Below are 26620 nucleotides of genomic sequence, written 5' to 3'. Positions count from 1 at the left end.
AACTTAAATTTGAAAAATTGATTAAAATTTACTATATGATATGAATTTATTTTTTTCGATGTAATATGATAAGGTGAGCTAATATATATACATTTTCTATAAATGTAGGTGTTTTATTATTAACATTGATCTCTTAACATCTTTATTTAATGAAACATAATTCATAATTTAAGTGTATGTTTTCCCCTTCGATTTTTGTAGAACTAATAAGTTCAGTCTTGGAGATAAGTTCTAATAAATTCTAATAGATAGTAATAAATTTATATAACTTCAATAAACTTAGATAAGTTAAAAAAATATAAAATAAAGAAAAAACACCTTGAATTTGTTCATAATTTATTGTATATATAAGGTTAATTTTTTAAAGGAATCCAATTTATGAAACGTACATATAAAGCTAAAAATTAATATATCAAGTAATAAATATGTAGTAATATAATAATACTAATCAACGCATTATCTTGTCATAAGTTCCTAACTGATTATCTTAGAGAAAACAGACTTTCACCATATACAGTTGAGTAAATTTATTTTACATAATATACCCTCAAACTTTTCAAAATTCACTATTGCTCTTAATATATAACTAATGATCGCTAACTATTATTGTAGTTATTTGTGTCTAATTATGTTACTAAATCCTAATTGATTTATGCTTGGCCATTGAATTCTAATTGACCATCAATAAATCACCACCCATGTCCCATTTATGTCATTTCCTCCATAATAACTCTTTTTAGTCAAATTAAAAGTGGTGTTTTAATGGTGGTTGTTAAGGTAAATGGTCAAATAAGAGTTAATTACGATCAATTACGAAATAAAGGGTTAATGATAAAAAGAAAGTTGTGTTGATTCAATAGCTTACCAAGGGGGGTGATCAGTAGCTGGTCCAAGAGGATGATCAACCACACTAAGACTGAGATACGACCCAAGCTAATCTCCAACAAAAGGCATCAAGTAGTTGTTATTCATTTAGGGTATATGATAAATTTTAGTGAGATTGATGGGTATACGGTGAATTTTGAAAAGATTGATTTTATATGGTAAATAAAATACACACGAGTGTATATGCAATAATAAAAATTCATAGAAAATACTATATAAATCTTATGTTTATATATAACCTTAAAGGTTGCATATATCAGAACTTGATTGTGACATCAACTTTAAGGTGATCATGGGCTACCCTCCCCCCCCCCCCAAAAAAAAAAAAAAAAAATCGCGACAAAGCTCGCTATTTTGACGAGGACTACACTTAAATTCGACCAGGGTTTAAGTTGTTTGTGCCCCCGTTTTTTAACCAAAATTCGAGCCAGTTCAGGCTTAAACATCGGGTCGAAAAATCTTGCCTAAAAATCATGGACCAACCCATGTTGATCACCTATATGGTTAGAGTAATTTGAACTGAATTTATTAGATCTCAACACTGATTTTACCTTGTAATTATAGGGAAAAACTATATGGAACGTTAAGGTTGCATACAAAAGCTAAAACTGAAGAAAAAAAATGCATTAATTGACTATTTATTATATTGGCCGACACATAATTTTTCCATAAATTCACAACTTATTTTCACATTAGGCAGTACACTTATGTCTTAAATTATGGGATTTGTAAAAGACAAAGTTATCTTTCTCTTTTCAACTGAGTTGATTCAATTAAGTGTAACTTAATTCTTTAATAATTGTAAGATTATTTAACTTCTAACTGTAATTTAATGCTCTAACTTCCTATTAAAATACAACGCAACACATTCCCCCACGAGGGACTCCCGTATAATCGTCGTTCTTCTTTGGTAAAAAAAGACACGCGGAATATCTTAAATTAAATGAAGAAGAGCGTCAACTTGCGTTGGGACGAGGTGCCAAACGACTCCGTCGATAAGAGCTCTTGGGAGTCATCAGCCTGTTATCCCCGGCGTACCTTTGATCCGTTGAGCGAGAGCCCTTCCACACGGGATCCCAAACTGAGTCCTGATCACCCCTTGGTCCACTTTGTTATCACGCCTCGATTGGAGATCCATGGATCACAAACGATATCTCCCCATGGCCTTTCGCCTCTGAAAGCGTCCTTCCTTCTCAATGCCCGGGCATCCATCCAATGCATTCTTTTCGATCTTGTACGAAAGTACACTGAAGACCAACCCAATCTCGACGAAAAAAAGAAAAGCGTTATCGGTCGACGAGCCCTCCTTCGACTCAGTCCACTAAGACACAATGTCGGGCTAGTGCCAACAGTTCATCACGAAAGAAGGGACTCACTGAGCCGGGAAGAGCCACATTTTCCATTGCAAAAAACACATCTAGCCCTTTGTTGATGTTGCACCCATGAAGTATGGAAAGTGCCAAACATTAAGAACTATAGCGCAAATTTTGACATCACCACAGACCAATTTGTGTTTCTCGCTCCTCGCAGGCATAGCGGCATACCAAAAAAAAAACAGAAAGGTCGACACATATCCCCTTTCTTTCCTTTCTCTGAGCCTGAGGCGAGAGCTTGCTTTACCGAGAACTAGACAGGGCAGCTAGGCGAAAGGCAAGGAAGGCTAGTCCGGCGACTGTTGGGTGTCAACGAAAAAAAGTCAAAAGCATTCCTCAAAAAGCGGATTTCTCTCTAAAGGATTCAATCCAGCCACATGTTCTCCTGTACCCGTAAGATCACTCTACCAAGACACCTTACTACCTCTGGCTTCTCCTCCAGGCGATAGTGGCAGAGATCGAAGTGGTGGTATGTACATTGATATGGGACAACTTTTGAGGGTGAGACGAGGTTTACCGCAGTCTGATCAGCTGGAGAATTGGCTTCTAGGAGAATGAGCTTCACTTTCTTTAGCACTTGACTTACCTTCTAATTCCATATCGGAGAATGGCCTTCTAGGCTTCTTTTTTGAGTAGAGCGCTGGTGTTGAATATGGCTCTTTATGCCACTCATCTTAAAGCTATGAGTTAAAACAATGTTCACCAACTCTTCGGACTACGATGTGAAAACACTCGAGACGGAGAATTGTGACCTCCTATAAGCTTGAGACCCCTTCACATGCTATACTGTGAAGTCTTGCATCATTAAGGTTCACTGGCCACTTATGGGATTTGCAAAAGACAGAGTTATCTTTCTCTTTTCAACTGGAACTTTCTCTGTCCTATGCCGATAAAATGAGACAAGTGCTGTTTAAATCACTACACAAGTCATCGCTCTACACCTGTGCCGAAACCCGTGACGATTGTAATTTGGGTAAATGTTACAAGGCTTACAGGAAGACCTCCTAACCCCTTTTAATCTTTGAGAAGTCTAAATGTTATTACACTAGGTTTAGGGAAAAGATGGATATAGTGGAGCGCTTACTAGAATAGGTGCTAAGAAGAAAAGTTGCAAGAGAAAAATATCTGTAGGGGGCAAGGGGCAGTCAATAATTGTTCCTTCGAACGCTAGGATCATCACTCTCTAGCTAAGAGCTGTCTTTCCTGGCGCCAAATCTTTTTATGGATTGCTTTTTTCGCCTCTTTCGGGCGAGGTTGCGCGTGAGCCAAGTGACATAAGTGCCCAAGAGTACTTCGGCCGCAAGTTTTCCCCACCCGCCTCCTATTTTCCAGGGATACGGTTTCCCGATCGGAGATCCATGGATCACAGAACAATTCCCATAAACCTTAAAAACTGCATATAACATAACTTTTAATTATAACTCGAAACTTAATTAATCAAAAGCACCTTAATATACATAGATGAATATATACTTTATCCGCTTCGTTTTAAATGCAATAAATAAATATTTTATATCTCACAAATAATATTCATTTGTTGCATTTAAAATGAAAATAAAAAACTACTTACATTTGTGGTGCAATCAAGGGGGTTGAAATATGACATACTACACCACTCCATAAAAATAGTCTATACAAAAAAGAGTCTAGAAAACAAAGGGACAATTGAAATGAGTTTATTAGTAGTATAATAGTAAATAATATTGAGAGAGAAGCTAGCTACAAAATCGATAGTCGAGACGCATGCAAGAGACTCATCATTCTGTCCTCTGTCTCCCACGCAAACTCTCTCTTCTCGTCCCTCTCTCCTTTTTCCTTTTCAATACCCTTTTTTTTTCTCTTTCTGAACCATAACGTTTTTCTACCTCTTTTATCCCTTCATTTTCCTTTTAATTACCATTTTTGCCACCCATTTTTATTTTCATGCTTCAATAACTCTGCCCATATTTACCCCAGGCATAGCCATGATCATTACTGAAAGTACTCTATGGCTATGTTTAGTTCACCTGAAATTTTCTGATCTGAACTTATCTGATCTGATCTGAACTTATTTTTTCTGATCTGATCTGATCTGAACTTATTTTTTCTGAACTGATCTGATTACAAGATCTTATCTTTTAGATTTCTCTCAATATATAAGAAAAAATATAGTCATGTGGGGTCTTTTTTGATTCGTCTCAATTAATACTTTATTAATATTCAATTATTATAATTTTTACTAATATGTAATGAAAGATATTTAATAGTAAAAATGAGTTTAAAAACTGATAGATCTGATCTGATCTGATCTGAACTTATTTTTTCTGATCTGATCTGATCTGATCTGATTAGATCTGAAATAAGCAAAAATAAGGTGAACTGAACATAATGTTTTTGTTAACTTTGGTAACTAAATTTACATCAAAGTTTGGGCGGCCCCACTTTTTCATTTTATGGTTAACTAACATAGAGGATCAATTTGATGTGTTAACTGTTAACAATATTAATCTATCCTTAATTCTTATGAGTGTTAAGTTTTTACTCATATTAATTACCTTGTGTTTCTATTTGCAGTTTTGCACTGTACTAAAGTTCGTCTATTACCTTCTTTTGTTCTGCACGGACTCTTAAAGTCTAAAAGCATTTGGAAAATTTTGTGTCAAATGCACAATTTTTTTGATGTAACGAAACCATGCCATACCGTGCCATGCTATATGTTATGGGACTTGGTGGGGTGGGTTGGGGGGTTTCGGGTGTTATCAAATCAACAATATTTTATTCGATTTATTTATATGGTTACATTTTGAATTTTAATACTATTTACAAATTTTTGTATGATGATTATTTGTGATTAACGGGTAAGGAAAAATATACTCATGTGAGATCTTTTCGATATAGACTTTTGGAATATCGAATTTTTATAATTTTTACGATTATAAAATTTAAAATATAAATTTGTAGACATTTACATTGACAAATATGAAAAGATAAAGCTTCACTATTAAAAAAAATAGAGGAAGTGTTATGCATGATCTTTTTCATGTATAAAGATTAATATTTTATAAAGTAATTACATAAATGATTTTTTGTACGAAAAAAGTTTATATCATTTTTGGGATTAGGACAATATGGCTTAACTAACAATGGAGTTTTGGTTTTTATGGTCTTAAAGAGAAAAATATCTTATGACGTGGCCTCTGGATCTCTTTACACAACCTAATTTGAAAAACCCTACTTAAAATCCAAAATTAATATGAATGACAAACAATTGTCTAATAAAGTAGATGAAAATTCTTCTATATTCTTAAGCTATTGTTTTAGTTTCCAAGATTATTGTTACAATCAACATTACAAAATTATAATGTCATCAATGCAATACGTTGGTGCAACGAAGATACAAGGGGCTGTGGAATTTGAACTTCACTCTCAATTTCTTGAGGAATGCACTGAGTTTCTCCATAGTACACAAAGGCCGAGCCACAAATGTCGTTGCACACTCATTAGCCAAATAGGGATTAAGGAGATGTGACGAGTTCGTAGCATGATATTGAGAAGTGGAATTGATGTATCATTAGTGCATCGGATGAGCTAATAGTTTTTTGTGTATGCTGCAACGTTGTTATCCTTAAGCCCTTTAATGGACTTGATAATATAGATCCTACAACTAAATTATCAAAAATAAAATCAAAAGTTACAGTGTCAAAATTATTTCGTACACTCTTTATTACATCAAACTAGCCCGGGTAAGAAAAGATTTCATTTATTAATATAATATTTTATGATAATAACACTAAATACAACTTAGCTTCGTGGTTAAAACCTTTAGTATATGTACTTGAAGTCTCACGATCAAATCCTATACTATGCAATTTCTTAATTCTTAATTTTTTATTTTACATAGATTACATGAACTATAACTCTATAGGGAGAGCGCCACATGGCACAGTTTCTTGTTTTCACATGCCTTTTAATATATTTGTATAGATTATTTAACTGTCAAACAAGTAATTTTTTCCTCAATCAAAAATGTAAAAGTAACCAAAATAGTTCCAAATTACTGTTCTCAACAAGAATGTAAACTAAAATTCCTTTTTTTGGTTAGACAATTCCGTTTAAAGCAAGAATATAGACAACAAAAAAGAGCTTATAAACCACACATATTAGCATGCATAGACACAACATCTACAGCTTAAGAGCATGCATGATAAACATGACCCTTTTGTCCTACAAAAAACAACTAGCATAGTGCAAAAGCAATCAATTGCTATGAAAATCCATTTACCTTTTCATACCCACTAGAATTTCCAAAATATGTACCCAAACATTACAAAGAAAAGAAAAAATACTCCTAAAAGAAAGAATGAACCACCATGCACCAATCATCTCAGAAAGCTTTGATCCTACAAACTCTTGTCTGTTGTTGTGTCCACTAAAAACCCTCACCTTCTTTACTATCCTTTCCTTTTGTCCCACCAAAAAACACACCAAAAAGAGAAGGAGGAGGAAAACAAACATCTCACTCTTCACAACACCCTTCACCTACAAGCCTTACATAAGAATTTGTCTTAAATGCCTAAAATAAATTGGCTTTAGTTTTCATGATGGTATGGAACAATAACATACTTCATATTACAAGGACATTATTTTTGTAAAATGGAAAAAAAATCATGGATAGTTTTCAGGTATTTAAAATATAAGTCGCTGTTTCGAGAAATTTGACTCTCTTAATTTCAATATTGCCACTTTGATATGCAAAATGATCATTCCTCTATTTTACTCTATTACGTTATATGAGGGTTCACGTTTGCTAAATCGCAACTTTGATAATTGATATGTCTAGTTATCTACCAGTTAAAATTATAAAATTTGATATTTTAACTCTGACAAAATCTACATGACTATAGTTTTCCTTATGTTTAAATTATTAAAGATGTTCAAATCACTCTGTCTCTGTTTATGAATAGCATCAAAGTAGAGATAATGCATTAGATAATTTCATAGAAAAAGTTGATCTTTAAGCTAAGTTCTAAAGGATTGAATTGAACTGAAAAATAATGAAATCAAAATAAAAGAACACGTCGATATAAATAAGTAGTTTATCCCTTTCTAATTATGGCCTAATTGTAAAATATGCCAAAACTTTTAAAGGCAAATTAAACCAACATTTATCCAAGGGTAGTTTTGTCATAATATCCAAATTTCAAAAATTCCCACTCTTACATTTTCTTTTATTATAAAAAAACTATTTTTAAAAATATCCTCCTCCTACCTATACTAAAAACAATACACCCCAAAACAGCTGAAAAAGCAGACACGCCATTGAAGAGAGAGAAAAAGGTACTGCACTTCTTTCCCTTCTACAGAGAAGCAACAATCAAAGCATATCAAAAAAAAAAACCCAAAATTCTTCTGTGTTTTTCCTCAAAAACCCAAATTCCCAATTTTTAATTTAGGGTTTGTATTTTTAGGGGTTTTAAGTTTTGGCCTTAGCTTTAAATAGTTCTTTTTAACTCATTTTCTCAACTTTCTCTCTCCTCAAATGCAGTGTTTCAGGGTAAATTTCGTTAGTTCCATCAACTCAATCTGGAATTAATGTTAAGTCCTACAATTTCTCAGTGATTAGAAGATGCTGGCAACTTTAGAAGAAGAAGAAGAATTTTTCTCACTATATTTAGAAAGTATTTATAATAACATCAGCAAGAAGAAGAAGAACTATCAAATTCAAAGTTTGGAGCTTTATTTTGCTACAAGATCTTCAATTTCTTGGTTGAATTTGAGGAGAGAGAAGAAAAAGTTATGGGTTTGATGGTTCTTCAGTTGAAAATTTATATACTTTAAGTGGGTTAAATAAATGAGAGAAATATTTAGATCTTTTAATTACTTAAAATAGTAACTTTCTAGTGTACTGTTTGGTTGGTTGGTAGTAGTAAAATTCTCAAGAGCTCTGATCTCAAAAATTTGGAAGAAGAAAAACATTCCTTGTGTTTTTCACTGCCTCATCTTATGTTAGCAGGAAATTATTTACGTTGTTGAAGCAATAGAAGATAGAAATAAACAAAAAACAAAAAAAGAGATAGTATATACTATTACTAGTGTATTTCTTAGCTTATTTATCTGGTTTTTTGTTGTTTGCACACCAAGTGTTTGAGAATTTGCTTCATAGAGAGAAAAAAACCAAAAAAAGGTGGTGTGTTTGTATAAAATTTTGTGGTTTGAAGTGGGTATTTGTGAAGTAAGAGTATTTATTGATGATGGCAATGTCCTGCAAGGATGGTAAGGGAGTGATGGATAATGGGAAGTATGTTAGGTATACACCTGAGCAGGTTGAAGCCCTTGAGAGGCTCTATCATGAATGCCCGAAACCGAGTTCGCTTCGTCGTCAACAGCTTATCAGGGAATGCCCAATTCTGTCTAACATTGAGCCTAAACAGATCAAAGTTTGGTTTCAGAATAGAAGGTAGAACTATATTGCATGTTATCAAGTTGATTGTGATAATTTTGATTGTGAATTGAATATTTTAAGTTACTATGGAAATACTATAAGTTAAGCAGATCAAAGTTTGGTTTCAGAATAGAAGGTAGAAATATACTGCATGTTATCAAGTTGATTGTGATAATTTAGATTGTGAATTGATATTTTATGTTACTATGGAAATACTATAGGTTAAGTAGCATAATGTTGGGTTGTTTTTAATGTTATTGGGGTTATAATTATGTGGTTGAATGTGAAATATAGATGTAGGGAGAAACAAAGAAAAGAAGCATCAAGGCTGCAGGCTGTGAATAGGAAGCTGACTGCAATGAATAAGCTTCTTATGGAAGAGAATGATAGGTTGCAGAAACAGGTTTCTCATCTGGTGTATGAAAATGGGTATTTTCGCCAGCAAACACAGAAAGTGAGCTTAATAGATTAATAAATATGTTAACTTTTGACTAATTTTTGGTTTTAATTGGTATAATCTAGAGTTGCAATTAAGTGGGTTTCTCTTGAAAACTAAGTTTTTGAAATGGGTGTTGTTTGTTTTTGTGGTTGTAGTCTGGTATTGCTAGTAAAGACACGAGTTGTGAATCAGTGGTGACGAGTGGTCAACACCATTTGACGCCACAGCATCCGCCAAGAGATGCTAGTCCTGCAGGGTAAGTGGGGGAATAATTTGGTTGTTGTGTCATTTTCTGAAAAACAAACATCGTTTATTGTGAACTTCTTTGTTGGTGAGTGGCTGATGGTTTTGTGCTTTTTTTCAATACTTCCCAGACTTTTGTCCATTGCAGAAGAAACTTTAGCAGAGTTTCTTTCAAAGGCCACTGGAACTGCTGTTGAGTGGGTCCAAATGCCTGGAATGAAGGTACCTTTTTCTTATTAACTTCTTAATTTTTTATTTTCCATGCTCTATTACTTGCTAATTAACTTATATAATTACTATTTAGTAGTACGGTTAGTGAACATAATTTGTCACTTTTTAAAAAGAAGTTATCTTGGTACTGAAATTTACACGGGTACTTGTGTTTCTAGCAGATTTTAGTATCATTCAGATTTCAGCATGTATTAATTTATGCTTTTTTTGTATTGGTGGGGAAGAGATTATTTTTATGCGTACAGCAAGTATGTTGTGGGCGTAATTTATTCATGAATAATGGGTTTTGCTAACTAGTTGATTTTCATATGTAGCCTGGTCCGGATTCCATTGGAATCGTTGCTATTTCTCATGGTTGCACTGGAGTGGCAGCACGAGCCTGCGGCCTAGTGGGTCTTGAACCTACAAGGGTAAGGTCATTTTACAATCACGAGGATTGAATATTCCATTATGGTGTTCATTTTGAGTTGAGTTGACTGTTTACCCATCTTACAGGTAGCAGAAATCCTCAAGGATAGGCCTTCGTGGTTTCGCGATTGCCGAGCTGTGGATGTGCTTAACGTGCTGCCTACTGCCAATGGTGGAACCATTGAACTACTGTACATGCAGGTTAGTTGCATTTGTTGGTGTATCGACCTTTCTGGTTTTATGTTTTCTATTGCGCTACTCTCGTAGTTACCTGTTCCTCATGATGTTTGGTGCTCTCAGCTCTATGCTCCAACAACTTTGGCGCCTGCCCGTGATTTCTGGTTGCTTCGCTATACTTCTGTTATGGAAGATGGCAGTTTGGTGGTATGTAGGCTTGAATCTCACTGGGCTTGGCTCTTAAGTATGCTGTTTGGTTTTCTTGTTTCATGACTAATAGCTGTACCTACTGTCATAATTTATGTGCACATACAGGTTTCTGAAAGATCACTTAACAACACTCAGAATGGTCCGAGCATGCCTCCTGTCCAAAATTTTGTTAGAGCAGAGATGCTGCCTAGTGGGTATCTTATAAGGCCTTGTGAAGGGGGTGGCTCCATTATACACATTGTTGATCATATGGACCTTGAGGTAAGTCATTATGTGTTATCTTGGAATGTTTTTCAGAAATCACTATTTCTATTATGTTCTTAATTATGATGCAAAGTGACGACATTGATTAGATGGTTACTGATTGTTCCAACTTGCTGTGAAACAGCCCTGGAGTGTGCCGGAAGTGTTGCGCCCCTTGTATGAATCTTCTACAGTTTTAGCCCAGAAAACAACAATGGCAGTAAGTTTCTTTTAATCCCTCATATTGTGGATTGTAAATCACTGCTATTAGAGGACATTGTAGCTTAAGCCACGCATAGTAAGAAGGGAGGTTGAATGACTAAAAACAAACTAATTCAGGGCATTCAATATTGTTTAGCTAAATTATGTTGTTTGATTGCAGGCGCTGCGTCAACTGCGGCAGATTGCTCAGGAAGTTTCTCAGCCTAATGTCTCTAATTGGGGTAGGCGGCCTGCAGCTCTACGAGCTCTTAGCCAGAGGTTGAGCAGGTGGTGTTTACACTTGTGCTTTCACGAAAATTTTAGTGTTTTATTGGTTCCTTTTTTATCAGAATATGATGATTGTCCATGTACCAGGGGTTTTAATGAGGCACTTAATGGGTTTACTGATGAAGGATGGTCAATGATTGGAAATGACGGCATAGATGATGTCACTGTTCTTGTTAACTCATCACCTGACAAACTGATGGCGTTAAATCTTACATACGCTAATGGTTTTCCCGCTGTGAGCAATACTGTCTTATGTGCCAAAGCATCAATGCTTCTACAGGTTCGTCTCATTATATTTTGCAGAAAATCTTTGCCAACAAGGTAAGTTTATTATGAAAACCGCGTCTATTTTTGAACGATATCCATTTCAGAAAGCCAGGTCAAATGAAAATTACCATATCTATCCCATTAAGCTTTTGCCTTTACCTGTTGCCTCCCCATCTCTTGGCTGTTTAGGATGTTGTCCTTTTGTTGGGAATTCATTTTGTCATATGAAGCTAAAGCTCCCGAAACTTTTCTCTTTGTGTGAAAATAAGGCTCCTTTATTTTTTACTTTGTTTTTTTTTACAAGAGCCAGACATCTCTACCATTTAAATGGCACCAAAGGGGTTATATTGTTTTGGGTTCCCTGTCTCTACGTTGAATATCTTTCTCATCTTGGATTTCATTATAACTTCCTTTACCCCCTTGAACTTCAAGTGAGGATTTATTATTGAAATTCTCTTAGCCTCTAAATCTGCTGGTAACTCCTTAGCAAGTAGACTATACTTTCGTGAAGAGGGCCTTGACTTTTGCTATACTTTGATCTGTTTATTCGCCTCAAATTAAAGTAAGGGTAAGAAGAGCACTCTTTGAGCTTCTCTGATAAACATTATTCAGTTTGAAATTTTTTCTAGTTTAGGCTGGGAAGTCCAGTGTGAAACCTATAGGATATCCATCTAAAGATTATTTGAGTCACTGTGGTTGGACTATCTGGATTGTCTGACTCTGGATCAGTAAGATGGTTCTTAAATCATCAAAATATAGGGAATCTGCTCTAAGTCCGATTTGGTGCAGTGGTGTATGATATATCTGTTTGAGGGATTCCAATTAGGTATTCAATCATTGATGAGTGAGTGCTGGGAAATATTGTTACCCTCACTTTAATAGGGACTAGGGAGCGATGCACGATTTATTCAAGCTTGCTATTGAAGAATCACCATGCACATATTTGCTTTAACTCCTTAAGTTGCTTGGGTTATTCGATGAGCCTTTTGCTGTAAAGATTCCTTTTGGTTCAAGGAAGGCAAAGAGAAGGAATCTAGTGTAAAGAGAGGAAAGAAATGATACTCTCGCTATTCCCTACTATGTCCAAATGACACAGGATAGGAATATTATTTTCCTTCTGATTGTTTGGTCAAAAAACTTAACCTTGCATTCTATCTCTTCTATCAACTGCTTGAATGGCGCCAAAACCGCCAACCTCAAGCCCAAAATTGCCCACCCAAAAAACTCGACGTGACTGTCGAGCTTTTGATTGAAGGTTTGAAGCAAAAACACTCTTTATTCCCTTAGTTGAGTTGGGATTTTAGTTTTCTTCTTGTTTTATTTAAGGTAAGAGGGATCATTGTGGTGAAAGGGTGGTTGTGCTGATAGGAAACTAGGCAAAAGGGTGGTGGAACTGGCAATTTAGGAGTTGATGGGCTTAGCTGTTGGTGGCTATTGGTGTCGATATTGGGTTGGTTGGTGGTGGCCTGATGGGCCGGCGGTACAAGTGGTAGTGGATTGTTGCTAGCTTGTGCGAATAGAGCTGGTTTGGGGTGGTGGTCAAGGTTGGTGAATAGTTCTTTTGGTGTGGTCGACTGGTCATGTACATGTTGTAGAGGAGTTTTGAATAGGTGAGGGAATCAGAATTAAGAGATTTGGGGTTACTCGAAACTGAATAGGGGAAGGGAATTCTCAAAACCAGCTGTCTGACACCCTAAAAGAAGCAAGGCTGTTCAATACCTTTCCATTTCTTGCAACCTCCATACTGAACTCTTGCTTAGGGTGCTTCATCGAGCGTCTTAAGTACAGACCAATTCTTTGTTCATCCAATACGAACCCCTTGATGCAAGAAACATGTTAGAGGACATGATTGTTTGTGTGATGAGATGAGAGAGAGAGAGAGAGAGAGAGAGAGAGAGAGGTGGGGGGGGGGTAGAAAGAGAAATACGAACATAGACTTGGTTATGGACTCAAGGTTAACTATGTCCTTTTTGTCTTGCTGTACTTTTGTAACTTGTAAGTCGGATCAATTTTTTGTTGAAAGAATCTACTCGAGCGCTGAATGATGAAGCTGTATGATTCACTTCATATTCTTAGTTTTTTTCCATATATTTATATCATATCCCTTGTTGGCTTGCTTATGCTCTTATTTTTGCAGAATGTTCCACCTGCAGTGCTTCTTAGGTTCCTTAGAGAGCATAGATCAGAATGGGCTGACAACAACATTGATGCTTACCTGGCTGCAGCTGCCAAAATTAGCCCATGTAGCTTGCCTGGAGCTCGAATTGGGGGCTTTGGCAATCAAGTCATACTTCCATTGGCACATACCATTGAGCACGAAGAGGTATGGTATTTCCAGTGTATGTAAACCAAATTGTATAGGCCCATTTTTTTGACCCTTGACATTGACATTTATAACATGGTTATTGTTAATTCTCTTTTATCTCTTTAATAATTAGTTGTTGGAGGTCATCAAGCTTGAAGGTGTTGTCAGTTGTCCTGAAGATGCTATGATGCCAAGAGACATGTTCCTTTTGCAAGTAAGTGCCGAGTTACCTCTTTCTTCAATTACCTATTAGTCTTGAAAGGTGATAGGATGGTATGTCTTATCTACCCCATAGTATCAATTTGGATCCCATGAAGTGAGTAATCCAACTAAATATTGAGTGCCCGATTCAGTGTTATAGCCTTCCCCAAACAGCGATCTTTAAAAGATGTAGTGGCACATGCAAGTGGCTATTATTTTGGCTAATAATACAAAACTAGGTAACGGATTGCGTTCCCACATCCATTCTCATTCTGCAAATCAGGTAAGGGTGTAAGGCTGTGTCCGTTGATGTTAGGAATATGGGGGCTTGCAGGATGTATATATTTTTTCCTGATAGGCTGATTCGACCTTATCTAGTAATAATTACATACTAGCTGTTAAACTATTTGGTTTACTGCTGGAGACATGCTTCTCTGATGTTAATGCTACTTGACGACCTCACTGGGATTTTTATTTCAATAAATTTGATATTTCCACTAAATATAGTTTTTGTATCCAGTATGTCATTTTGCGTCTTTCCAAAATATTGTTGGTTATGTCTTTTCCTGACATGCTCTATTCCTTGGCAGTTATGTAGTGGAATGGACGAGAATGCTGTTGGCACATGTGCTGAACTCATATTTGCTCCTATTGATGCTTCCTTTGCTGATGATGCTCCTCTTCTACCTTCTGGTTTTCGCATCATCCCCCTTGATTCTGCTAAGGTTAAATCTTGGTGACGTTTTCTTTTTCATTTTTCTCATCTAGTTATGAGCTCTAGTGATGAGAGACGGCTCATATTTTTCAAACTGTTTTGGAATTGTTATACCAGGAAGCCTCAAGTCCAAACCGCACTTTGGATCTCGCTTCTGCTCTTGAGGTTGGTCCATCGGCAAATAGATCTTCTGAAAATTCTGGATCTGGTAACAATATGAGATCGGTGATGACTATTGCATTTCAATTCGCTTTTGAGAGCCATCTGCAAGACAATGTGGCAACTATGGCTCGACAGTATGTTCGGAGCATTATTTCTTCAGTTCAGAGGGTGGCCTTGGCTCTCTCTCCTCATTTGGGTTCTCAAACTGGACTTCGGTCACCACTTGGCAATCCTGAAGCTCACACTCTAGCTCGATGGATTTGCCAGAGTTATAGGTGTGTCTTTAGCCTTTGTTGCTCAATACTATTTTAATTTGCTAGAAGTCAACTTCCTACCCGAGTTACTTGCAAAAACATTGTATGATGCAAGGAAACTTTTGAGTAAAATGAAGTAGGAGCTGTTGTTTATGTGGTCCAAAAATATGCATATCCATCATTCTCCTATGATGAGTCTTTCTATCCATAAACTGATTTTTGAGGCATTCAAAGACAATTGTAATCGTATAAAAAGATACTGAATTTTGCTTTCTAGCAGCCGAAGTGTTGCAGATTCCAGAATGGCTGTCAAATGAAAACTCAAACTTGTACGGTTTTTACTTGTACAATGGTTTTGCTGGAACTAGGTGATAGACTCCCCTACATTCCTAGAAGTTATCATCTAACATGTCCAATCATTTTAACTCCCACTGTTTTCTGATTGCTAATCATCTTGATGCTGTTTACATGCAATGTTGATCGTTACTCGATTGTGATGTTAACTTTGCTTATCTACGAACAGTTCAAGAAAAGCTGATATAAAGTTCATAAATTTTCAGATGAATTTAAAAAAAAAATAAAAAATTCGCATCCCATCATGATCTTGTTAATAATAATATATATTTATTTATTCATGAAGTATTATGTTATCGTCTTCCTCGTTTGCATCTCATCATGATCACCCTGACAATGATGATAGTTCTTAATGATAATAAGCCATCATAGATACAAGTCTTTCTTGTGTTACCACGTCAACAGGGAAGTTAAATCTGCTGTTTACTTTGAACTTAGCATACTATAGTTTGTTACTCTGCATACTGACTGTTTGCTGCAAATATCTTTATGATTGAGTGGGCTGTTGTGCCTCTCTACTCGGACCCTCTTTATGTATAGAATTGCCACGCCTCATTCATTCGCACTCATGGGCTTTCGTCTGGATGAGATCTCTTTCTCCCTCCTAGACATGATTTGTGAAATGTACCTCTTTATGTAGGAGATTCCAGAAGTTTATGATACTCTAGTGTTCTACTGTCATAAAAACATCCTACTTTTTGTCAACTATATAGTATATACTAGGTTTCCAGACTTGGATATCAAGATACCTTAAAGTGTACTGCGTAAAACATCCTACTTTTTGTCAACTATATACTAGGTTCCCAGACTTGGATATCAAGATACCTTAAAGTGTACTGCGTAAAAATCTCTATGATGTAGCAGGTCCACTTATTGATGCTGTAATTACCACCCTTCTTTAATCTCTTAGCATGCTTAAAAGGAGCTACCCTCGATTGATATAGATAAAATTCTGCATTTTAAATCAGCTTAGGCGGTGTTTGCGTCCTGCTAGGAGACTGGTAGAGGCTAAAAGGGGAGTTTCTGGAAGAAAAGAGGTTTTCACTAATTTATGGAGATAATTGGTATTGAATAATGGATCGGAAAGTAATCAAAATCAGAAAGAAGAGCTGGAAATTTATTTTCTTCAGAACATTTACACACTAAAGGACATTTCTAAAAGACATTGATTGAACTGCCAATAGTTTTAGGGTGGGCACTTAGGCAGGGAGTAACAGAATGAATCTTTTACTTGCCTCCAAAGCAATATATATTTTGGCTGGTTTATCCTAGTCTTTTATAAGATAGCCAGTTTTTTTGATGTGCAGTATGAAGTCTCAGTATTTATATACTAGTATTAGATGCTGTGTTGAAGACATGTTATCGTTTATATCAGAGCATCCAGGGAGGGACTAGCTTACAAATATATAAAATATAAAGCTACTAGTTCTACCATTGTGGAGCTACAAACATTTGTGGCTTGGAATAACCTTGTAGCTGGATGCGAAGCTACATGGTTTCACAATAATCTAGACATGGGTAAAGGTACATAAGCGCTTGTAGGAAATAATTTCTTTTTGTTGCCAGGTGTCAAGTTGCTTGTCTTACTTTTTCTTGAAGGTGGGATTGTTACTGAGGGGGTTGTAATGACATATCTTTCCCTTTTTCTTCTGTCTAAGGATTTGTTTATGTGACACAGTCATGTTGATACTCCCTCAGTCCCTCTTTGTTGTTTGTTCACTCCATCCCGTTCTTTTACTTTTTTTTTGAGATTTGTAATGTTGTTTATCAGTTAAGTATGGTTGTCCATTTTTATATGGGGTAGGAGAAAGGTACAGAGGGATGTTTCATGGACAAAAAACAATGATAGAAATTGGGGCAATCTTTGGGACAGAGGGAGTACGAAATATAATTGAGCTGCCGAGCCAAAACATTACTCCTGTCTAGGTAGAGAAGTCATTATAGCATAATGTAAGTCTATTTCATGGAAGATCGAGTATTGTTCAAGGTCAAGTTCAAATTTACTATGTAACTTAGCAAGGTTGTCTGTTTCTGGACAGATGCTTCTTGGGAGTGGAGCTACTCAAATCTGCTGGTGAGGGTAGCGATGTTGTCCTGAAGACTCTGTGGCATCACTCTGATGCAATCATGTGCTGCTCCTTGAAGGTGATCTACTATTGAGTCTGTTATTATTGTTATTCATAGAAAAAATGAACTGTACATATTGTTTTTCCAAGAGTTGTTTCTTTTTCTTTGTTTTTTTGGGATTGCATAATGCAAGAAGTATCAGGTTCCTTATGCAAAAAGTTGCTTGCTGCCTTCGTTTCTGAATGCAAACTCCTTTGGAGCAATTGAATATTACAACAGTTTTACATATGCAAATAATACACCTTTCCAAATTCCATATTTGTATATCTACAACAGATAATATACTCAGATAACAATAGCTTTCCATCTGAATTTTTCATTATTTGACCGGGGGTTTTATTCTTTTGCAGGCTTTGCCGGTTTTCACCTTTGCAAATCAGGCAGGTCTGGACATGCTCGAAACGACCTTGGTTGCCCTGCAAGACATCACACTGGAGAAAATCTTAGATGACCATGGACGAAAAACTCTCTGCTCAGAATTCCCCCAGATTCTTCAACAGGTCTTGATAAATCAGTTAACCAACCTTTGAAAAATAACCAATTCAACTCAGAGATATATGTTTGCATGTTGGTGCTGATGCTATCATACAATTGTGCAGGGTTTTGCTTGCCTTCAAGGTGGCATTTGTCTGTCGAGCATGGGTCGTCCGGTGTCATACGAAAGGGCTGTGGCGTGGAAGGTGCTGAATGAAGAAGAGAATGCACACTGCATCTGCTTTATGTTTATGAACTGGTCATTCGTCTAGTAGCTGCTAGCCAGCCTTAGTCTTAGTAGTACTATCAGTAAAATACTTCTGAAAAAGAACAGGATTATTTAAGTGAGAGTATCAAGTAGTAATATGTTTATTTTGCTTTCCCGGTTATCACTGAGAAACCTTGCTAAACTTATCTTATCTATGGAAGTTACAGCTAGGCAGGCATAGACCTGGGAACTGCTTTTCTGTTTATTTGTTTTGCCAATCTTAACTTTGGTTTATTGTTTAGTAGGATAAGAGTTTGCATCGCAAAAATTTTTGGTGCAATTAATCTTGCAAAATATTTATACCCTCTTATAAGTTTTCTTTCCTTTTTGTTCCTAAAGTTGGGAACTGGAATGATAATGCTGAACATATTTTAACCTTTTTGATGACAAAAATTTGGGATACTACTGTTTGAAGATTCGTGCTACTTTGGTATATAGGTACCAATATTGAACTACTTATTATCACTAGTTTATTACAATTAAATCAACAAGTTGTTTATCTCTAATTTTTTTAGAAAACCCTTGCAAACTCCATTATACTTTTTGACAAATTTTGAAGTTTGTGGTGAATCTACTTATGCTATCCCTCCAAATAGAAATATCGTACAACCTTGAGAGTGGGGGTTCATTTTCTATTCATCGGTGATTCTTAGCGTAAAGCCCTATCTCTTATGAACACTTGGGGGAGGAGGTTTCATTACCTTTCCCCCATTATCGAAGTGTCTAACTCGTTGGATAGGATGAGTTGATCGGTGAGAGGGTTTTAACTAGGACCTATAAAAGCAATGTTCTTGAACTTATATCAGTGGAATTTATTTAAACTTATTTTCGCCACTTCTATTTAATTGTAACACTTTTAGTTTTGATATTATTGACAATGATCACTGATATAACTATCTTTTGTGTTTCATATAATGGAATAATATAGTCATGTACGATCTTGTTGGATTCGTTTTGATATGTACATTATTAATATTTAATTTTATAATTTTTACCAGAATATAGCTAAAAAATCAATAGTGTAAATTGTGAATTGGTAAACGTGAAATTGAGTGTTGCAATTAAACGAGAAAGAAAAAAGTGTTTCAACTTATTAGACTTGTACTCCCTCTGTTGCAAAATATAAGTCATTTGCGTTTTACGAAAATTTGCTTTGACCACAAATATCTCTCAAATACGTTAAATAAAAATTATAAAAATTATACCGTTGGATTCGTCTTGAAAAATACTATAATAATATTATTTTTTTAATTTTTTTATCAACATAAATTGAGAGTAATTAACGGTCAAAGTTCGACCTAGAATATCGTGCGTGTCTTATATTGTGAAACGGAAGGAGTATAAACTAAATTGAATTTTATTTAAACTTTTTTATTTTTTTGAGGGTAATTTGCCAAAAGGGACCTTAGAATTTTTTGTTTTTGCGAGAAGGGACCTTAAAAAAAAAAGTTGGCATTTAAAGGCCAAACAGCAAAAAATATTGTGATGAAGGACCTTACCACCGGTTTCCGACGTTGACCAATCTTTTCAGGCATTGACTTGCCTCAATTGCTAAATGACACTCCCTAACTTTATAATTGCAATCCATCTAAATACCAAAAACAGACCCAACTCCCTGTCACTTGAACTCCTTTATTTCTCTCTCTCTCCCTCTCTCTTTCTCTCTCCAAAATTTGAAAATCACCATTAATGATGGTGTGTTGCTGAATATTGAAAGCCATCCAACTGATTGATTGCAACTGGTAAGTTCACTGTACTATCCTTTATTAAAGTTTTCATATTTAATCTCTTCATTGCACTAACACAAAACTGTTCGAAAATGGGGAAAAGCAGAGCAAAGCAGCATAGCAGAGCAAGAAGGAGGATTAGAATAATTAGAATAGGAGTGCCATTTAGAAATTGAGGCAAGTCAATGCCTTAAAATATTGGTCAACGTCGGAAACCGGTGGTAAGGTCCTTCGTCGCAATATTTTTTGCTGTTTGGCCTTTAAATGCCAACTTTTTTTTTAAAGGTCCCTTCTCGCAAAAACAAAAAATTCCAAGGTCCCTTTTGGCAAATTATCCTTTTTTTGAAAGCAACAAAAAGCACACTCTAAGGCCTTACCTATATTATACTGTTACACTTGCTATGCCATCCAGATCCTTACCTCATTGGCTCCTTGGTAACAGAAAAAGCACCATCAGTGTCTCTAAAATATCTTTTGCTTCACAGACATAAAAGAGTTTCATCGAAGATAATTTTCATGTGAAGTTTCACGATAAAATTTTGGTTTCCTTTTGAGGGAAATTAAAAGCATAATATATGCAAGGATTTTGCATGCTTCTTCTATTTTCACCTAAAGGCTATAACATCATTACAAGTTTAGAACTATATAATCTCACATGCAAACGCATCATAAAGCAGGTTGTTTCATTTCTTTTTGCTTTGTTTTGGCGAGCTACTTTCTTTCTCTTAGTTTTATTATTTTGACTTTGGACACTATTTACATATAATATACTCCATCTGTTTTTTAGATGTAACATATTGACTTTGGGCACTATTCATCCTTTACACTTTGACCACTGATTGTTATTTATTCATAAGAAAAAATATAGTCATGTGGGATCTTGTTTGATTCGTCACGGTATACACTTTCCAAATATATATTTTTTTATAATTATTACTTTTATACAATTGGAGATATTATCGGTCAAAGTTGTGCCTCGGCAAATGTGAAAAGTCCAATGTTACATCTAAAAAAAACGGAGGGAGTACTTCATATGATTGATAGTCTTAGGCTATGTTCAGTTCACCTGAAATTTTCTGATCTGAACTTATCTGATCTGATCTGATCTGATCTGAACTTATTTTTTCTGATCTGATCTGATCTGAACTTATTTTTTCTGATCTGATCTGATCTGAACTTATTTTTTCTGATCTGATCTGATCTGATCTGATCTGATCTGATCTGATCTGAACTTATTTTTTCAACAAGATCTTATCTTTTATAAAATATATTATTACTATTATATTATTACTTTGTAAATCATTATTATGCAATACATTATAAATATTCTTTATAGTGTTACTATTATTATCATTTTATTTCTATTACAACTTTTATACAACTTTTATTATTAATAATAATATTATTATTATCATTATTATAAGAACAACAATAATAATTATAATCATAATTATTATTATTACTAAAAATAATTATATAACTCAAGTCATTATTTTATAAGAGCACTTATACAATGTTTCACACTTTCCCTTAAAAAAAAGTTTCACACTTGAGAAGTCGGCAAACTGAACTTTTTTTTTCCATATAAAATAGAACAAGATATACAAACAACTATGACTTGAGCAAAAAATAAATAAATATCGTGCAACTTCAAATAGCTAGAGAGATTTGAAATTCGGTAGGAAGAGGTATACCGAATCTAAATTTATAATTTGTATCTCACACTTAGCTTATTTTGAAATGTAATCCGATATAGTAGTTTCGTTATCATGAATTTGAGATATCATATTTTATATATTTCTTATTTTTGCGTCAATCTTATGTTCTTAACACGTGGCTTTTAATTTTCTATTATTTAATAACAACAAAATAACTTAATATAATAATAACAATGACATTTATAATGGTAACAATAAGATTAATAATAATTACCAATATTAATAATTAATAAGTACAACAACAACAATAATAATAATTCTTTTGAACAAATGTACTAGTAAATAATAATACCCCCTTTGTATTTTTTTTATCTTTGTCACTTAGAATCTTGACACTATTCACAATAAGAGATAATCTTTTAGATTTTTCTCAATATATAAGAAAAAATATAGTCATGTGGGGTCTTGTTTGATTCGTCTCAATGAGTACTTTATTAATATTCATATTATTATAATTTTATTAATATGTAGTGAAAGATATTTAATAATAATAAGTTTTTAAATATAAGCATGAATGATCTGAATATCTGATCTGATCTGATCTGATCTGATCTGATCTGTCTGATCTGATCTGATCTGTCTGATCTGATCTATCTGTCTGATTGATCTGATCTGAACTTATTTTTTCTGATCTGATCTGATCTGAACTTATTTCTTCTGATATGATCTGATCTGATCTGATTAGATCTGAAATAAGCAAAAATAAGGTGAACTGAACATAGCCTTATTCGTGTAATAAGTAAAACAAAATGAAGAATAATTAGCTTAGTGGTTAAAGCATGTCTTTTAAATTAAGAGAGCTTAGCATTGATTTCTCAATTCTGATCCTTGATAAGCTGAGATTCTCTTTACTATCCTCTACTTATGAAGGTTTTTCCTTACAAAAAAAAGTTTTAGAAAAGTAGTCATATGCAATCTTGTTAGATTCATCTCAATATATTCTCAAATATCTATCATGTTTAACTTTTACTTGTACATGATAAGAGATATTAACATCCGAAGATAACGAACTTGCCAATCAGACGAAGGAACTACAAAGATGAAAGGAAGTAGTTCATCATATGTACTTCTTCTGTTCTCAAATAATTGTCTTTACTTTAGGCTCCGTTTGGTAGGGCGTAAAATATTTTCAGTGTAAAATGATTTTCATGGAAAACAATTTACAATGGAAAACACAATTCCAAAATTAGTTTTCCGTTGTTTGGTTCGATGTAAAAAAAATGATGAAATGAAAGGAAAATGAAAGGGAAAGTAAGGATGTAGTGAGAGGAGTGTACAAGAGAGAGAAGGAAAATAGTTTTCCCTTCATTTTGAAAGGAAAATGGTTTTCCATCCTTGGGAGAGTAATTTTACCCCAAGGGAAAATGGTTTTACACTCTTTTGCCAACCAAACAATGTAAAACTAAAAATAGAGGAAAACAGTTTTCCGGGAAAACGTTTTACGCCCTACCAAACGGAGCCTTAATGGAAAACTTACTCAACCCATATGTCCCTACTCCCTACTCCCTACAGATCGACTCAACCCGTATGACATGTGTCCCTAAACTAACTATTGCATTTCACATAGATCTCTCTTAATAAGTGGCCCAAACTTAACAAGACAATTAATTGAGGACAATTTTATACATAATAACTCAAATATCCTAATAACTAAATATGATTGTTTTCATAATTATTTAATTCTTTGTTGGATGACGTACAAATATGTAATTATTGTTTCTCAACTCATGTTCGTCATTTGTTAAAAATGGATGAGTTACACTATTATAAAATCTCATATAAGACCGTTTTATTATCACGATTTAATTTATAGTAAGACGGTTTTATAGTAAAAGTGACATTTTTAAAGTACAAAATGATCCATTACCTATAATTAAGTGATCTCTTTAACTTATTAAATAACCCTTTCAAGATACAAATTAATGTGGGGTAGTGATCTTATCATAAATATTATTATAATTTATAAAGCAGTGTTATATAAACAAGACTAACTATTGTGCGGTTATATATATCCTTGCTGAAGAAAGTAATAGAGAAGTTAATTAATTGATTATTTAGTAATAATCTGTTTCCCCTTACATTGAATTGAAGAAGAAAATAATACTATTTCTGTAACTAATTATCTAACTAAGCATATGCTCTCTTCCTTCCTCTTCAAATGCCTCAGTTTGATTCAATTCAGGCGTAAACCATTAATTATGAGTAAAAAGCAGATGAAGAACAACTTAAATCTGAAAGCTGGATCTCTGAATAAAAGTATATTAATATGACAAGCTGAAATAATTAATAACACAGTAAATTAAGATAAAATATTTATATTAGTTTTCTCATATATATTATGCATAATACAAGATAAAGACTTCCGGTTTGGCCGAAAGGAAAAGCCAAAGTTGGCACCTCCAATAATGGCATCTAACAACATCAAGAAAAGTCTTGTTACATAAAAAAAAAAAAAAAGATTACAAGCAAAGTTTATAATGGTTCTCATCAACATATATAAGATATGCTATTAAAAACCCACTTAAAAAACCCTAAAAATGGGTGTATGTGTAGAACATCTAAGTGGGATCATTAGTATATCTTATACTAATTAACTTAAGAAAAAAAAAAACTCCTTAGAAGTTAAAAAAAAGGAGGTGTTAAAACAATGAATTTGATGTCAACCATAAAAAAAACCATCTTAGAAGTTAATATCATTCTAACCAAAGCCAAAAACATTAAACATGCATGGCAATATGGTATTAATGAATTAATTAGTTGTCAAGACTAAGATGATTCATCATGGAAGGCATGCAACTTGAGCTCCTAGTGATAGAACCTTTCTTAGGACCTTTAATATCTCTAGGGCTCATAGATTTGGCTCTAACCCTAGAGTTTTTCTTCAAAATTTCTCTCATGGCTTGAGCTTGACATAACACAGGATAAGCCCTACCAAGTTTATTGAATCTCACACAATGGCTCATGTGAGTATCTAGGGCTTCCTTGCATTTCCCACCATTTTTCTCCATTTCTTCTTTCACAGCTTCAGAACATAAACCACATATCCAATTTCCTAAGAATTTGTCCCGTACACGCTTTATGTACTCTGGTGTGTACTCTTCACTCATCCCACAACACTCACACTTTGCATCTTCTGCTTCAGAGATAGCTGGTAGAGGTTTCGGTTCTTCTATTTCTCTTTCGATCTCTTTGCTTAACTCGAAAGCAATGTCTGAGACCGTCCTTTTAAGGTTATCATTAGAGAGTTTTGGTGGTTTTGAGAAGGTTTTGGTTGGTGGCATAGGTAAGGATGAAAGAATTGCTTCTCCATGTGGTGGTGCCATGGATATATGAGAAAGTTTTAAGTTTGTAACTTGTAACTAGCTTGAAAGATAACCTAATGTTTTGTTGCACTTAAGGGTTTCTTTTGCAAGTGATGATGAATAAGATAAGTGTGAGGTAAGGCTTATTTATATGGGTACAAAACTCTATGTGCTTAAGATTTCAATATAAGATCTTGTGGACCATAGAGTTGTAAGTGTCGAAATCTAGATTTTTCTTGAGTTTGTTGTTAATTTACGTGATTACAAAAGAATGCAGTTGAAGGTCTTTTTCATGCAATGCATGTAAAGATGAAAGTGCATTTCATTTCTGTGGGGATGCAAAAAAGAGTGTATGCATCTTTTCTAGTAAGTAATTAATAGAAGTAATTGCGTTGTAGTACTTTTTTGTAGGCTTGATATGTTGCATGAACTTAGTTAGCTTTATGCAGTGAAAAAGGATCTTTTTTATCTTGATATTTTCTTTCTAAGAATCTGGATAAACTGCATTGTGTTGATGAACTGAAATTATTTTCTGTTTTTTAGTAAGTACTATGACTAATTTTTTTTGTGAACACGAGATTCACGTATGATTGAAATAAGGGTTCTTTGGACGTTAGGTTTTAGGGGTAGGGAAGTATATTTCAGAAAGAATGTAACTCAATGAAGTGTGTTCAACTACCTTTTGTTCTTCCCTTTTGTTTGTTCTTTTAAAAATACAAACAAAAAAATTTCAGCCACCTTCATTGAGAGAGAGAAAATGGAAGTTGGCTCTTGGTTACAATGCAACCTACAATTAACTCAATGTTATTTTGCATTATGTTTGTACCTAGGGGCAAATCTACATTTGAATTTAACCAATTTTGCGTATTAGCAACATGAGCAAATATTATACTTCTTTAGTTCTTTTTCTATTACAACAATTGACTTTTCAGACTTGTCAATATACAACTTCAAGTATTAATATTTATAATTACTTTTTAGTAAAATTATACAAATTTGATATTTTTGAAAGTATATATCGAGACGAATTTAACAAGACCTCACATGACTATATTTTCCTTACGTAAAAATCACAATAGATAGTTAAATGGTCGTGAGTGATAGTTAAATCACAATATATTTCGCAAAAGTCAGTTTCTATCTACTTGTTTTACCCCTTTTTTTCTGCGGCGATCACCTGTGGATTACTTGTTGTTATCTGATTTGTCAACGATTTGCATTTTAGTTGTTTAGGTTTTCGATTTTCTGGACTTTTTGCATGTTCTTTTACGGATTTCTGTTGATTTTTGGATGTTATAGTGAATTTTTGTCTCTTTGATTGAATTTTTGTCTCTGATTTGTCAACGATTTGCATTATAGTGAATTCTTGTCTTTTTGATTGAAGTTTGTTGTTAATATTAATTTTTCATCTTGCATCAAATTTCGATTGATAGTTTATTGAAATATATGATATGAAATGGTGATGATCTGTCGCAATTTATTTATTTTTTTGGTTAATTTGATGGTGGTGTGGTGATTTTGCCCAGCTATGGCAGTGTGGAAGGAGGAGGTTTTGTGGCTAGGAGGGTGGTTTCGTGGTGGGGTGGGGGTGGTTTTATAGGGGAGGGGAGGGTGGTTTCGTGGGCAG

At 34.4% G+C, this 26620-nt stretch overlaps 2 protein-coding genes across 4 annotated transcripts; one reads left to right on the top strand and one right to left on the bottom strand.

Moving 5' to 3' along the window:
* The first annotated feature begins 7464 nt into the window (after nucleotides 1–7464).
* On the top strand, nucleotides 7465–18451 carry LOC104904753 (homeobox-leucine zipper protein ATHB-15). Of its 3 annotated transcripts, XM_010693121.4 has the most exons (19): nucleotides 7465–7574; nucleotides 7783–8694; nucleotides 8974–9133; nucleotides 9274–9374; nucleotides 9493–9583; nucleotides 9907–10002; nucleotides 10088–10201; nucleotides 10301–10384; nucleotides 10493–10648; nucleotides 10776–10850; nucleotides 11013–11119; nucleotides 11207–11399; nucleotides 13524–13709; nucleotides 13825–13905; nucleotides 14483–14617; nucleotides 14725–15044; nucleotides 17417–17522; nucleotides 17855–18004; nucleotides 18104–18451. In XM_010693121.4, the coding sequence occupies exons 2-19, from the start codon at nucleotides 8486–8488 to the stop codon at nucleotides 18248–18250; spliced, it is 2511 nt and encodes an 836-aa protein (XP_010691423.1). In that variant the 5' UTR covers nucleotides 7465–7574; nucleotides 7783–8485; the 3' UTR covers nucleotides 18251–18451. The 3 variants fall into 3 exon arrangements, with proteins under 3 accessions (XP_010691423.1, XP_048492725.1, XP_010691424.1); XM_048636768.2 differs by lacking the exon at nucleotides 7465–7574 and having other exon boundaries at nucleotides 7592–8694; XM_010693122.4 differs by lacking the exons at nucleotides 7465–7574; nucleotides 7783–8694 and adding an exon at nucleotides 8774–8815.
* Nucleotides 18452–23990: 5539 nt separating this feature from the next.
* On the bottom strand, nucleotides 23991–25120 carry LOC104904752 (hypothetical protein). Its single transcript, XM_010693119.4, has one exon. The coding sequence runs from the start codon at nucleotides 25012–25014 to the stop codon at nucleotides 24445–24447; it is 570 nt and encodes a 189-aa protein (XP_010691421.1). The 5' UTR covers nucleotides 25015–25120; the 3' UTR covers nucleotides 23991–24444.
* Between the last annotated feature and the right edge of the window lie 1500 nt (nucleotides 25121–26620).

The sequence above is a fragment of the Beta vulgaris genome, chromosome 9, assembly GCF_026745355.1.
Source record: "Beta vulgaris subsp. vulgaris cultivar EL10 chromosome 9, EL10.2, whole genome shotgun sequence".
NCBI classification, from domain to species: Eukaryota; Viridiplantae; Streptophyta; class Magnoliopsida; order Caryophyllales; family Amaranthaceae; genus Beta; species Beta vulgaris.
The sequence above is the reverse complement of the archived record's forward strand: the minus strand, read 5'-3'. Positions and strand labels throughout refer to the sequence as shown.